At 41.5% G+C, this 14,233-nt stretch overlaps 2 protein-coding genes across 2 annotated transcripts; one reads left to right on the top strand and one right to left on the bottom strand.

The window, feature by feature from the left end:
• Window positions 1-282: 282 nt before the first annotated feature.
• On the top strand, window positions 283-6,182 carry gnl3 (G protein nucleolar 3). Its single transcript, XM_083939223.1, has 15 exons — window positions 283-310; window positions 506-564; window positions 1,104-1,244; window positions 1,384-1,500; window positions 1,589-1,669; window positions 1,768-1,903; window positions 2,176-2,279; window positions 2,812-2,965; window positions 3,158-3,245; window positions 3,446-3,623; window positions 3,740-3,882; window positions 4,107-4,243; window positions 5,124-5,269; window positions 5,491-5,557; window positions 5,644-6,182. The coding sequence occupies exons 1-15, from the start codon at window positions 298-300 to the stop codon at window positions 5,742-5,744; spliced, it is 1,665 nt and encodes a 554-aa protein (XP_083795349.1). The 5' UTR covers window positions 283-297; the 3' UTR covers window positions 5,745-6,182.
• A 335-nt stretch (window positions 6,183-6,517) lies between these two features.
• Window positions 6,518-13,186, bottom strand: glt8d1 (glycosyltransferase 8 domain containing 1). The gene is made up of 9 exons (XM_083938405.1): window positions 12,863-13,186; window positions 10,002-10,100; window positions 9,650-9,860; window positions 9,244-9,361; window positions 9,066-9,150; window positions 8,814-8,926; window positions 8,534-8,700; window positions 8,278-8,390; window positions 6,518-7,615 (listed from the first exon to the last, which is right to left on the bottom strand). Exons 1-9 carry the CDS (start codon window positions 12,876-12,878, stop codon window positions 7,431-7,433), a joined length of 1,107 nt encoding a protein of 368 aa, XP_083794531.1. The 5' UTR covers window positions 12,879-13,186; the 3' UTR covers window positions 6,518-7,430.
• Window positions 13,187-14,233: the final 1,047 nt, after the last annotated feature.

The following is a 14,233-nucleotide window of genomic DNA, read 5'->3' as shown; positions in this document are numbered from 1 at the left end:
CAAGACGTATAATGACTAGGACCAGAAAACAATTGCTCCATTTCCATAGACATCAATGTATTTTTTTTCGGAGTTGAAGTCCCATGTGCTCTGCTGGAAGGGGCGGGACTTAGTACATACTATAGTACTCTTTTTTTCCTTTTCAGTCTACACTACCTTTTACTATAGTACTCCAGCTCGACAGGCGGCGAAACGTGCGCTGACAAAAGCGGAAATGACGGAACATCCAACCTCTCCAACACTTCTCCACCACGTGCAGGAGCAGCGCAGTCACATTGGCAGCTCCGCAGCTCCACGATGAAGCGACCAAGTAAGTGTGCGCAGTTTGCGATGTAACATTTATATGTCAACTCTGAAAAACGACTTTTAAGGCTTTATTGTTCGGGTACATAATAAACTAACTGTATTCTTCATCTTTAACTGCCACAGATGGTTAGTCTGCTTTAGTTTCGTGTTTAACGAACACACGAGGTTAAACTGTGTTACTGTTATCTTCTGTCTTCAGAGCTTAAGAAAGCCAGCAAGCGAGTGTCGTGCTCCAAACGCTATAAAATACAGAAAAAGGTAAGTGTCTGACTTCATCACCCATTACTTTAAAGATGCAACCAAAGAGGTTATGATCAAAGTCTACGGCTTTTCTGATGAGGCCTGTGTCTGTGACGAGGCTGCTAACGTTACAGCGACTTTAGACCTTTTTTTCATTGAAAAGGAATTAATTTACTATAACGTGGCATAGAAAACATGCCAACACCTCAATAAACATACACGGCACAATGGATAAAAAGGATGATTTAAATTGTATGACAAATAAATAATAATAATTATTATAGTGAAATTAAATTATGTTGTGTTGCTACACCTTCATCTGCTATTTTAGACTTATTCAATGAATGTAGATATTAGAAATATAGTTACATTTTTGTATTGTGTGTGTAGGTCCGGGAGCAAATTTAATTGTATGAAATAAAATAAATAATTATTATAGTGCATTTAAATTATTTTGTGTTGCTAGGGGCCCTCAAACACCTTCATCTGCTATTTTAGACTTAGTAAATGATTGTAGTTATTAGAAATATAGTTACATTTTGGTTTTGTGTGTGCAGGTCCGGGAGCATGGCAGAAAGCTAAAAAAAGAGGCAAAGAAGAAAGGAGTGAGCAAACGAGTGAAAAAAGATCTCGGCGTGCCCAGCAGTGCTCCCTTCAAAGAGGAGGTCCTCAGAGAGGCCGAGCAGAGAAGGCTAAAGGTTGGCTACATCAACAACTACCGTCAATAAATATTGTAGTATTTTTCAGATGGACTGAGATCATCGTCTTAAGATGTATTTAGTTGGAAACTGGGTTGGTCTGCTGTTAAACTCATTGAACATTTTTTTTTCGTCTTAGATTGAAGAAGAAAAGGAGAGAAAAAGACAAGCTAAAATACAGGAGCGAGCCCAGAAGCGGAAAAAGGAGAGTGCTGAAAGTAAAGAAAAAGAGCCCAAGGCCAAGAAAGCTCGGCAGGTAAAAGGAAAACATTAGAATAATCAATCAATTCAGAATTTTATCACCCTACTGTTGGCTTAGTTTTATTGTTTCTTTGTTTCCATAGGAGGAGGTTCGAATACAGCCAGAGAGACAGTCTGCCACAGACAAGAACTCAAAACAGTACCTTTGCTCTGAATTAAATAAGGTAAAACTTCCTGATCAGTCAGTGTTTTACTGTAATAATGTAAAATAAATGGCGTTCACTTGATAAACTGCAGCCTGATATCCCTTTTATTTACCCAGGTAATCGATGCCTCTGATGTAGTAATAGAAGTCCTTGATGCTCGTGATCCACTGGGGTGCAGGTGTCCACAGCTGGAGCAGGCAGTGCTGCAGAGGGAAGGCAACAAGAAACTACTCTTTGTTTTAAGCAAAATAGGTAAATCGGCATGAGATGCTGCCATGTTAATTCATAGTCAAATATACACACCTTTAGTCAAACAATACAGCTGTTTCAAGTCTGGTCTCCTGGAAATGAGGACAAAAATTCAAGTCTTGATCTGATTATGAAGACTTCTAATCCAACTCTGATCCTACTGGCTGGACCTTTTCTCACTGAAATAACTGTATCATTAGGGTTGTTATGAGGAACAGGTTTGTGTGAAAAGTGGCCTGTGTGGACTCTAATTGTTGTGATATTCTGTGTTGTAGATTTGGTACCGAAGGAAAATGTGGAGAAGTGGATACAGTGCTTACAACGGGAGTTTCCTGTTGTGGCGTTCAAAGCATCGACGCAGATCAAGGACAAAACAGTGGTAGGAGGTGCATTTTACAGGCATGTTTAGACTTGCAGTGTATGTTTCATATGAACACTTGGACTCAGATTTCTTTTGGACTCTCTTTTTGGAAATTTGTCAGCTTTTGGATACATTTACCAACCTTTGTGCCAACGACAAGCCTTTGAGTTAAGGGCCTGTATTCTATTTTGACTAATGTTCAGCCCCATTCGGCTAGGTTAAAGGTACAGTCTCACAACTTCAACTTGGAGCAGGAAGTGAGTGGGTCTATTACTAAGAACAAGCTGCTGCTAATTTTCTGCTTATACAATGTTATGTGGAGGACTGAGAAGGTTGAGCAGCTTGTGCAGTGCTGTTATAACTGGTTATAACCTCCAAGAGTAACACGCAAACCATTCAGTTAAGTGGCTCTGTCATAAGCAGATCTGATGTGTAATGTGTTTGTGAACAAAACTAATTATTTTTTCTTTTTTAAATCCAATGCATTAACGCTGTGTTTATTTGTGGAAGATACCTAAAAGTAACTTTACTCCTCCGCTTGTGTATTCAGCAACAAGCAAGGAAGAGCAGGATAGTGGCCTCCAATGAAGTCCTGGACAGATCCCGAGCAGCGGCCTGCTTTGGAAACAGTTCTCTCACCGAGCTCCTAGCACGCTTTGCTGCTGACACAAAGGATGAAGCTACACTCAGAGTGGGCATAGTTGGTATGTACAGAGTCTTCCCTACATTAAAATTGGATTTTATTTGACATTGCATTACGTCAGTTGTGAATTTAGTTCAAGGTTTGGTGTTCTACAAGGATTTCAACTTTACAGTCTTCGTTCATTTCTTTGAGTTTGCTTTAAGTACATCATTTGAATACTTAGCTTTGGTGCAATCTCCTTTTTTACCCTCAGGTTTTCCTAATGTGGGGAAAAGCAGTCTTATCAACAGCATAAAGGGAGTGCTTGCATGTAATACCGGCATCAAAAGAGGCATCACAAAGTGAGTGACGAATGAGCACAAACTGTGATTCAACCCAATTATAACATTTTCTGTGGAATCTGTGCATATTAACAAAGTGGATTCATTGTGCGCATTGCTTTGGGATTGTGTTCAAATTGTAATTAACATGACATATTTCATAGACCCCCTTTTTTATATAGCATATCCTAATAGTCATATGTTTTATGTTACCACATTAGATCCATGCAGGAGGTTCACATCTTAAAGAATGTAAAGTTAATAGACAGCCCAGGAGTCATGGCATCCCCGTCCAACCCACCTGCCTCCATGGCTCTGAGGAGCCTGCAGGTGGAGGAGGGCCAGGAGAGTGTGCTGGAGGCTGTCAGGACTTTGCTCAAACAGTGTGACCACAGCCAGGTAGGACGAGTTCTCATCACAGGAGAGATGTTGAGTAACGTCTGGTTAGATGGATTCAGGTGTTTGTTCTTCTAAGTCAGTTAATAATTTCAGGTCATGTGTTCTCATGGTTTCAGATCATGCTTCAGTATAACATCCCCGACTTCAGGAACTCTCTGGAGTTTTTAACCTTGTTCGCCAAAAAGCGTGGATATCTGCAGAAGGCTGGAGTCCCTAACACAGAGCAGGCAGCCACAGCTTTCCTTGCTGACTGGACAGGGTGAGTGTTTCTGCTAAAGGGCTGGGAATGGTGGGCAGCTGTAGTGCATCAGTGTGGAAATGAGGACAAAATGCAAGTCTGGATTTCAATATGAAGACTTCTAATCCAACTCTGATCCCAAAACTGTGCCAGGATGACTGCTGATATGTAAATTCAATAAGTAGAGAAGGAAGTGCTGTGTCTTACTGGATCTCACAGAAGTGTCTGGTTTGGTCTTTCCTCAGAGCCAAGTTGAGCTACCACTCCAAGGCACCGGAGAACCACAGCCTCCCTCCCTATATGTCCGATGCTGTTGTTGCTGAGATGCAAAATGTCTGGGACCTAAACTCTATAAAACTGGGCAATGAGGAAACTCTGAAAGGTACTTCTGTTTCAATTTGATTATTTGAACAGCAATTTGGTGTCATGTTTGCAGCTTGAGTTTTGCAAGTGTTGGGGAGAGTGCACAGCTCCAAAACACAATAGCAATGAAGGTCAGATAAGATATTCCTTTATTAGTCCTACAGAGGGAAATTTCTTGCTCACAGCAGCAAAGGGGTTAGCACACATATAGGAAGCATCAATACGTTATTTTGTTTTCCCCGCATTGATCTAACTCATCCATCTTATTGGGGAGAGATCGCACATTCCCCATGAGTATGGACAGGAGGACAGGTCTGTATCTCCTCCTCCTGGTGCGAAACAAAAGCCCCGGCACAGCGGCTCTTCGGTTCACGGGGTACATTGACTATCTCGTGGGGCAGCCCGCTGTGTTGCGGAGCGTCAACAGCTGAGCCCTACTGTAAACAATAGGGCCATGGCTGTGGCCACAGTCCCCAGACACGGACGTGAAAATGCAGAAAACAAGAGAGGCCAAAGTAAATACGGCGACTTTCGTATCCATGATGCACCGGCAAACTCAACGCCTAAAAAAAATAAATATATATATATATATATATATATATATATATATATATATATATATATATATATATATATATATTAAAAGTAGGGGAAAAGACAGAAGTAGAAGGGAAAGAGCTAAACTGTGAGCATGGGCTGCTGTAACAGGCTGCCACTAGTGTGGAGCCATTTTCTAGGTGAGTTACAGTTCACTGTATCATCTGATTTACTTTAGAGGATGTAAAGAGCCACATGGCCTCTAATTGGCTTTAAGACTAGATTTGTCAATGGACTGTAGCTACTAAAAGAATATCATCACTTTTGTCTGTGTTGCTGAAAACAACTTTTGTTTTTTTTAGGCATTAAATTCCCAAGCCAGTCCAGCAGTATAGGCTTCGTCTCTAAAGGTCCGACTGCTGGCCTGCTGAGTGTCAGCGACATCCCTGAAGAGGAAACAGTTGCTGTCGTTGCAGAGAGAGAGGCAGAGCAAAATGAGAATAATGAGGTAACTATTGATCGATCTATTGTCAGACAATACAGCTGCTTCAAATAATGCTAGAAGTCTGGTCTCTTGGAAATGAGGACAAAAATTCAAGTCTTGATTTGTTTATGAAGACTTCTAATCCAACTCTGATCCTGCTGGCTGGACCTATTCTCTTTGAAATCACTCTGTGTATCATGAGGATTGTTGGACTTTAAATAGTTGAAACATTGATTTTCTTTTAGCCTGAAAAAACTGCTGAGGCAAATAAAACAGAAGCACCAGAGAAACAACATGAGGAAGCAGTCAAAAGTAAGTTCTGTTTCTTAAATGTCCTTTATTTTCTTTATTCCTATAATCTCCACGATTTTAATTTTAAATGTGGCCTTGTTTTCCAGAACAACCAGGACACGTGACGTTCCAGTCTGTCCCTGTTGACATCAGCCTCTCTGCAGCTCCAACAGACGACGCCTATGACTTCAACACAGATTTCAAATGATCATGTGTTGGGGACATGCACAAACGTGCTGATGTAAAGAATCGCTGTGAAAGTGCCTTTGACAACCTCATGACAGGCAAAGGTGATTCAGAATCAATTTGAAAGGCACTGTCTAGTTGAATGGATTCAGGCTAGTTGTGGAGTTGGTGTCCTTCCCTAAAACTTTGAATCTGAAGGACATGGGGCAAGTTTCCAGACACGGATTGACCTTTATCCTAGACACCATTTTTCAGTCTGTAACTGAATTATATTGTATTTGTCTAGGACTAAAACTCTGCTCAGAAAATGGATTTCATTTATCAAGTGATCATGTGTATATATCCACTGCCTTCTCCCAAATGTCAGTGAAACATGGCCCATTTTAAATGTCCAGAGGTCATTTGTAATATTTTGTCCGTGCAGGAGAATACTGTACATAGTCTATGTAATAAACCTTTTACAAAACCTACATCTGTTCTTACTGTATTTTTACAAAACCATCAAGTTACAATACAATTTTACAGTTAATGCTGTAGCAAACTTTTTAACTGCATTTTCTTTGCTTGTTTTACACCACTTTCAGGATGTAATAGAGCTGGACACAATCTGGGAAATGTCAAATCTTCAATCTGGTTCATACAGATAATTGGAAAGTAAAATGACATTAAACTGATAAAAATGTTTTATTTCATGTACTATACAAATGACAAATATTTACATCAGCAAGGCAAATGTTTCTCAAAGAGTATAAAAATCCTGACGGAAGAGATATAAAGCATGAGAATATTGTGCAAATGTTCTTGAGATGTGCAGTTTGCTTAGTGGTCTGCATATAAAGTCATTTAAAAAGACACACTTAACAGTTCAGCATGAAATTAAAGTTCATTTATAGAACAATTATGATAGGTGGGACAAAGCAAAACAGCAGCACACCATTGACTAGTCGTACTGAATTAACAATTATTTGTAAAAAGTATAGCCAGAATAATGGAATTACAGAGTAATAATGTTAAAACTGTTTTTTTCTTTTTGTGATGGAAATGCACTAGGCATAGATCACTGTTAAAAGGATCTGCTAATTAAGTAGGTGCAATCTAGTATAAAACTCACTTTTCCACAGGAAGTATTGAATTGAGGTAATAACATGAGGCATCTGCATGGCTAATATCACAATTTAGTGTTTGTACCGGTTAAACTGTGGGACTGCTATACCAATATAGCTGAGGTAACTATAAAGTCCTCTAGTATGCAAATAAAATAAATAAGTCGGTATTAAGCTGCATGTAAACACATGTACATTGTACATGGTTGTCTTGGCACGTTGTCACAAGGTATCTCATTGCTGCTGACAGGGACTGATGCACACATGTCATGAAACACTGCTCTTATCATCGGTAGGAAAATGGCCTGTTCCTCTCCTTAAAATCCTCTCTTCTTAAAATCTGCTAGCAACTGTATATTAGAACATTTTGAAAAATGGGTCAAAGCAATCTCAATGTGATAGATTTGTGAGCTCTAAGCAAAAATAATGCACTGGGTAAAAAAAAAGAAAAGTACACAGGTCTACATGTTCGGTTGATGACAGAACTCAAGTACAGGGCTGGCAAAAAAAAGGCCTTACTTAGTTCCTGAGATACTGCAAGGCGTGGTTCTGCTGGGACAGGGAGAGTGTGGCTGCTCGATAAGTTCCTGAAACCAATTTTCAGTCTAGTTTTCCCCAGTGTGTTTTCGCACGGGAATGAATTTTCCTGTGGGATCTGGAATGAACCATTTTTCCCACATATCAGAAAAGGAGGATGTTCTCCCCCAGGGCTTGTAGTGTCCATTCCAGTGGAGGAGTTTGGCAGCTTTCACAAATTGTGGGGAGTAGCGGTTTCCAGCACCTGTAGTGCCTGAAAAAGAAGGTTATGTCATTGTATGACTAGGTGATAATGCCATACTGTCCATTGTATTATGTTTCAAAAACCTTAAGATGACTAATAACTTAGCATGAAAACTTGAGTCCTTCAATAAGAGCAGAGCTTCAGGAGAATTAGGCATGAAGGCGGAAGATGGAATTTGCATTTTCAAAACTTCAACTTTATTCTCGTCATTTCGACTTAAATCTCAACATTTGGAACAAATAATCAACATTTTGACTTTTCAAAATCTTCCTCGTCTAATTTTTTTTTAACCTTGTGCCCGGCCCTAATAGTCTTCTGTTACGTATGACTTCTAGTGTATTTAAATTGACTAGATGCTTTTACAACAGAAAACTGTTGTGAGCACTAACACTTGATCGAAACCTCTGCCCTATGTATTCAAAAGCTGAACCATTTTCTAAAAATTTTATAAAGGTTTCCAAAATAATGACGGAGCACTTTCTTTAGCGCAGTTTCCCTATTTACTCGTAAGCCCAGGATTGTGGATACAGACATATGTGGAAATATCACACAACCTTCCCAGGGAAACAATAATTGTGGTTGTCCGTATGTAAAATCAGTTTGATCTGCAACAAATGATTCATTGAGAAAACCTCTTAATGTATTCCAATCAGCAACTAACCAGAACTTACCAAGGTGCCTGACATGCCACATTGGGTCCATCGTGGAGTGACGTTTGTAGAAAACAATGAGGAGAGGGGGGGTGGTGATGCTCTCTGCCAATGTCTTACTGTACAGATCCTCCCTGAGGAAACCAAGAAATTTGGTTTATCGCAAACAGAAATAGGACACTAGATTTTAATTTTGTTCAATGAATGGAAAATAGGGGGATCCAGATGTTTGTCTTCAGTTTATGTTTAGTAACAGTAATAAGTGTGAGTAACCTACTGTGAGTTAAGTTCCATCCAGTGCTCCAGCTGCTGGGTGATGTTCTGGTTCCTCCACTCAGTCAGGTTGGCGATGATGACCCCAGGGTTGAAGGAGCATGTGTTGGCCCTCATCCCCAGCTTCTTGATAGCATCCTTCTTGAAGTCCAGGAAACCTATATAGTTATTCTACAGGAGAACATTCATTACTTAATCAAAATTCACCATAAATCACGGAGCAATATTCCACATTATGATACTTATTTACATCTCTGAAATCACTCAGGCAAGAGATGGCTCACCTGATTTCCAGCCCCTCGAATGAAGCCCTTAGCAGATGCTGAATCACAGTCATCAGAAAAGGCAGCTGCGTGACCTGGTTTGAGGTGGGTTTCATAAAGCTCCTGAATGTCCCCTGAGATCCAACAGAACAGGCAAAATACATTAATTTATCCCCTCTATGAGAACATTTTCTCTTATACTTAAAACACTTGTAGTTTTGATATTTTTTAAGTGCATTAGGTGCATAAAAAACTAAACTGGTGGTGTCTTACCTTGTACAATGACATCGTCATCCAAATAGATAGCTTTCTCTGCCTCTGGTATGTATAGAGGTAGATAAAATCTGGCAAAAGTCAACTGAAAAATGGTAATTAAAACAAAGTTCACAAGAGACAAACATTTGTAAACAGTAACGTGAATATTTAGTTACAAAACATTCAGTTGTCTCACTGGTTTGGCAGCTTCCAGCGTCTGAGCATCTTTAGATATCTTCCCAGTGACGAGCTCAGGCTTGAAAATAACGATCTTATATTTGACATTTTTTAGGCGTGTCTCACTAAGCCACACCCTGTTAGTAAAACAAGGAGAAGAGGTAATGTCAGACAATCAGCATTTCACAAATCCCACTTAGCTGCATAAACTATGCTAATTTGAAAATCACACAGACACGCTCTCATTGTTATGTTGAGGCCTTTTCATTTTTGTTTCGGTTAATGCACCTTTTTTTTTTTCTAATTTTGAAAGCCGTTTGGATTTACAGTTAGCTCAACACGTCTCTGCCACCGTAAAAATGGCATGCATTCAACATGTATATATATATATATATATCAAAGACAGACACGCTCCATTGTCTTACTTTAGGTGATCCACCGTGTCGTTCAGGGTCACAATGGTGAAGACGACATTGGCTTTACTGTTCTGGTAGACACTGTTCATGGCAGTCACCACAGCTCCGAGTCTTTCCTCAGCAGCAGTGATGAAGACAGGGATCTCCTCTCCTGTCCTCTCCGACTCCAGTCTGAGCTCTGGAGACAACTCGGACTCAAAGGGAAGAACCATCCCTGCATCTGGACAAAGAAATTTGCCAAATTGCTTCTATAGTTTTATTTTAATTCACCGAATGTGTCTGATGAGATGTTCACAGCAACATTTATATTCAGAGGCGTACCCCACATGTACACTACCCAAGAACCAAGGTAGACAAATACCTGGGTTTTCCTTGCGTAAAATGTCACTGAGGTTGAGGAGATTTCGTTGAACTATGATCAGGAAGGCCACAGCCAGCAGCAAAAGGATGACAACGTTTACTGAAAGACAATGATATAGCTGAGATTCACAAGCCAACAGTGTCAGTGTGTGAACTGTGAAAGACACAAATCTGTTTGGAAGAAATGTTTAATGTAAATGGAAGTCAGTTTTCCTCCGTCTACTAGTTTATCAGAATTAGAATCAGAAAACCTTTATTGTCCCCTGCAACAAGCAGTGGATTTTTTTCTTGGATGTGTGCAATAAAAGAAACATAAGTTAAGAAAAACACAATTTAACAGAACTAAAACAAACAACAGATAGATATAGAATCTCATCATCTCATCTCATCTTCAACCGCTTATCCAGGGTCGGGTCGCGGGGGCAGCAGCTTTGGCAGGGGACCCCAAACTTCCCTTTCCCGGGCCACATTAACCAGCTCTAACTGGGGGATCCCGAGGTATTCCCATGCCAGTGTGGAGATATAATCTCTCCACCTAGTCCTGGGTCTTTCCCGAGGCCTCCTCCCAGCTGGACGTGCCTGGAACACCCCCCTAGGAAGGCACCCAGGGGACATCCTTACCAGATGCCCGAACCACTTCAACTGGCTCCTTTCAACGCAAAGGAGCAGCGGCTCTACTCCAAGTTGCTCACGGATGGCTGAACTTCTCACCCTATCTCTAAGGGAGACTCCAGCCACACTCCTGAGAAAACCCATTTCGGCCACTTGTACCCGCAACCTCGTTTTTTCGGTCATGACCCAGCTTTCATGACCATAGGTGAGGGTAGGAAAGAAGATTGACTAGTAGATTGAGAGCTTTGCCTTCAGGCTCCTTTCTTGAACTCCTTCACTTGGGGGAAGGACTCATTCCCTACCTGGAGAAGGCAATCCACAGGTTTCCTGCACAGAGCCATGGCCTCAGATTTAGAGGTGCTGATCCTCATCCCAGTTGTTTCACACTCGGCTGCGAACCGATCCAGTGAGTGCTGAAGGTCATAGACCGACGATGCCATCAGGACCACATCATCTACAAATAGCAGAGACGAGATCCTCAGCCCACCGAAACTGCAACCCCTCCCCACCATGACTACGCCTCGATATCCTGTCCATGAAAATCACAAACAGGATTGGTGACAAAGTGCACCCCTGGTGGAGGCCAGCCCCCACTGGGAATGAATCCGACTTACTGCTGAGGATCCGGACACAGCTCTCGCTTTGGGTGTACAGAAATTGGATGACCCACAGAAGTGACCCCCTCACCCCATACTCCTACAGCACCTCTCACAGTATCTCCCGAGGGACCCGGTCATATGCCTTCACCAGATCCACAAAGCACATGTAGAGGATGGGCATACTCCCAGGCCCCCTCCAGGATCCTTGCGAGAGTGAAGAGCTGGTCCGTTGTTCCACGTCCAGGACGGAATCCTCATTGTTCCTCTTCAATCTGAGGTTCGACTACAGGACGAATGCTCCTTTCCAGCACCTTTGAGTAGACTTTACCAGGGAGTCTGAGTAGTGTGATACCCCTGTAATTGGCACACACCCTCTGGTCCCCCTTTTTAAATAGGGGAACCACCACCCCGGTCTGCCACTCCCTTGGCACTGTCCCAGACTTCCACGCAATGTTGAAAAGACGTGTCAACTAAGACAGCCCCTCCAAACCCAAAGCTTTCAGCATTTCTGGACGAATCTCATCAATCCCTGGGGCTTTGCCACTGTGGAGTTCCACCGCCCGATTACCTTATCGGCTGAGGTCACCAGCGTCCCGTCCTTACTGTAAACAGCTTGGACGTTTTCCCGTTTCCCCCTCCTGAGATGTCAAATGGTTTTCCAGAAGCACCTTGGTGCCGCCCGAAAGTCCTTCTCCATGGCTTCTCCGAACTCCTCCCACACCCGCTGCTTGGCCTCTGACACAGCAGAGGCTACAGCCCTTCCGGCCTGTCGGTACCTTGCAACTGCTTCCGGAGTCTTCTGGTATACCATATCCCAGAAGGCGTCCTTCTTCAGTCGGACAGCTTCCCTGACCACCGGTGTCCACCACGGTGTTCGAGGGTTAACGCCCCTTGAGGCACCTAAGACCTTGAGGCCACGGCTAGCCGCTGCAGCGTCAGCAATGGAGGCTTTGAACATTGCCCACTCCGGTTCAATGCCCCCAACCTCCACAGGGATGCCAGAGAAGCTCCGTTGGGGGTGTGAGTAGAAAACCTCTCGGATAGGGGCCGGCTCCAGACGTTCCCAGTCGACCCGCACTACTCGTTTGGGCTTACCTGGTCTGTCCAGAATCTTCCCCCATTCTCTGACCCAACTCATCAGTGTTCAAAAAATACGGCCTCAGATCAGATGATGCGATACAAAATCGATGAATAATTATTTCACAAAGTTTGTCCTGGCTAAAAAGAATTGTGGAGTGGGTGTGAGAGGTTGTGCAAGATGGTGGTGGCTTTACATCTGTGTAAAGGTCTGAGAGGGAGGACTGTGTGGTGCCTGTTATTTTACCTGCATATTTGATGATAAGTGACAATTTGGTTTTGTTCTTGACAGAAAGAAAAGTGTACCAGGATGAGATGTTGTAAGTTAGGACTGACTCAATAAATGATCTTTAAACAACTGTTAAAATGTCTTTTCTCACATTAAAACCTATCCTCAAATAATAATAAAATAATAATTATACTTATATTTTTCATTCCAGCTGTACTATCTACTATCTAACTTTTTTCTATCCACTTTGCTGCTGCAACAATGTACATTTGTACTTGTTGTGAGACAATAAAGGGCTATAATCGTATCTAGACCTGATGACATGCTTCCTCCAGGTTCACTCACCTCTCCTCAGTGTCATGACATCGGCCTCATCCGTTCTTCCAACACTGATAAAAAATAAAATAAAAACAGGTAAAAAAAATAATCTCAGTGCAGACCAGCTACTGTAGATGAGGACTGAGGTGAACGCGAACTGCTGCTGCACCGCTGCGTGGCAACCGCATAAACACACAGTGAGACCGTGAGCAAACTAGTGGCTTTTAACTGTGTGTTAATGTGCTTAAATTTAATTAATGCATATATAAAAAAACGCTCTGAAGTTTGCTCATAAAAGAAATCAGATATAACAGCAAGGGCTAAAGCCAAACTGCCAACTCAACATCCACTAGTTTTTCCGCTATCACAAATGCACGTAGTAATAAATGCCCATGCGTTTGCCCGATTAGAAATGGTATTAGTTGCCTGTTTCCACCAATTAAAAAATAATTATGCGTTTAAGTTTGTATACATACATCATGAAATGACTGGAGATACAAAGTGAAAGTTAATGCTTTGATTGTAATAGTTAAAAGTCGGCAGACATATTGACGGGCAGTGATTTAGGCAGGCAATGCTTTTCATTAATACCAAACCAAATTCGTCAACAACGTCGGCACTTTACCCAGTCCCTATGGTTTATAGATCTGTGAGCCTGCGCACCCTCTATGAATAACACTTTATTAATCACAAATAAAGTTAAGGAGGTTTCTTACAAAATCATACACAAATATTATCCAGCTAATCATTATATTCACAGAATTAAAAAGGAAATTAATATGAAATGCTTTTTCTGTAATTTACATCCAGAAACAGTTGTTCATTTGTTCTGGCTATGCTCTTACACCAAAAAACTATGGGCAGACTGTAGTAAATGTATTATTGACTCTTTCACTATAGATTTTATTTTACTTTGGGAAAATGTTGTTTTTGGTTTCCATAATTACCCTAGGAAAGAAGGCAAATGTTATTTTATTAAACATTCTTTATTTAAAGTTATGCATATGAAAAACACAACAAGACAATACATTTATGACAAAAGAGAACTACAACAAAAAAACACAGAACAACTCGTCTCTCTGAAAACATACAAACCCTAGTCAAGAACGACTACCCAAAGCCCACAAAACGAAACCCAGAATAAACTACATTGAACGGGTGTACCCCACAAAATGACAAGAATAGCTTCTCACAACCCGCTCTTACCAGTTCATCTGTCTAGCCATCCAAAGTGGGAGGTGACAGGGGCCCACAAAACCAAAAACAAGTCCATTTTCACATGAAGTTTTGCAGTTATCTTCTCCATTACATACACTTTCTTTAGTCTCTCCTGCCATTGTTGGAGGGTGGGAGGTAGAGACTTGAGCCAGGACAGGGTTATCATTTTCCTTGCCCCAA

This window comes from Echiichthys vipera, assembly GCF_963691815.1.
Source record: "Echiichthys vipera genome assembly, chromosome: X".
Classification (NCBI taxonomy): Eukaryota; Metazoa; Chordata; class Actinopteri; order Perciformes; family Trachinidae; genus Echiichthys; species Echiichthys vipera.
This window is presented reverse-complemented; position numbering and strand designations above follow the sequence as displayed.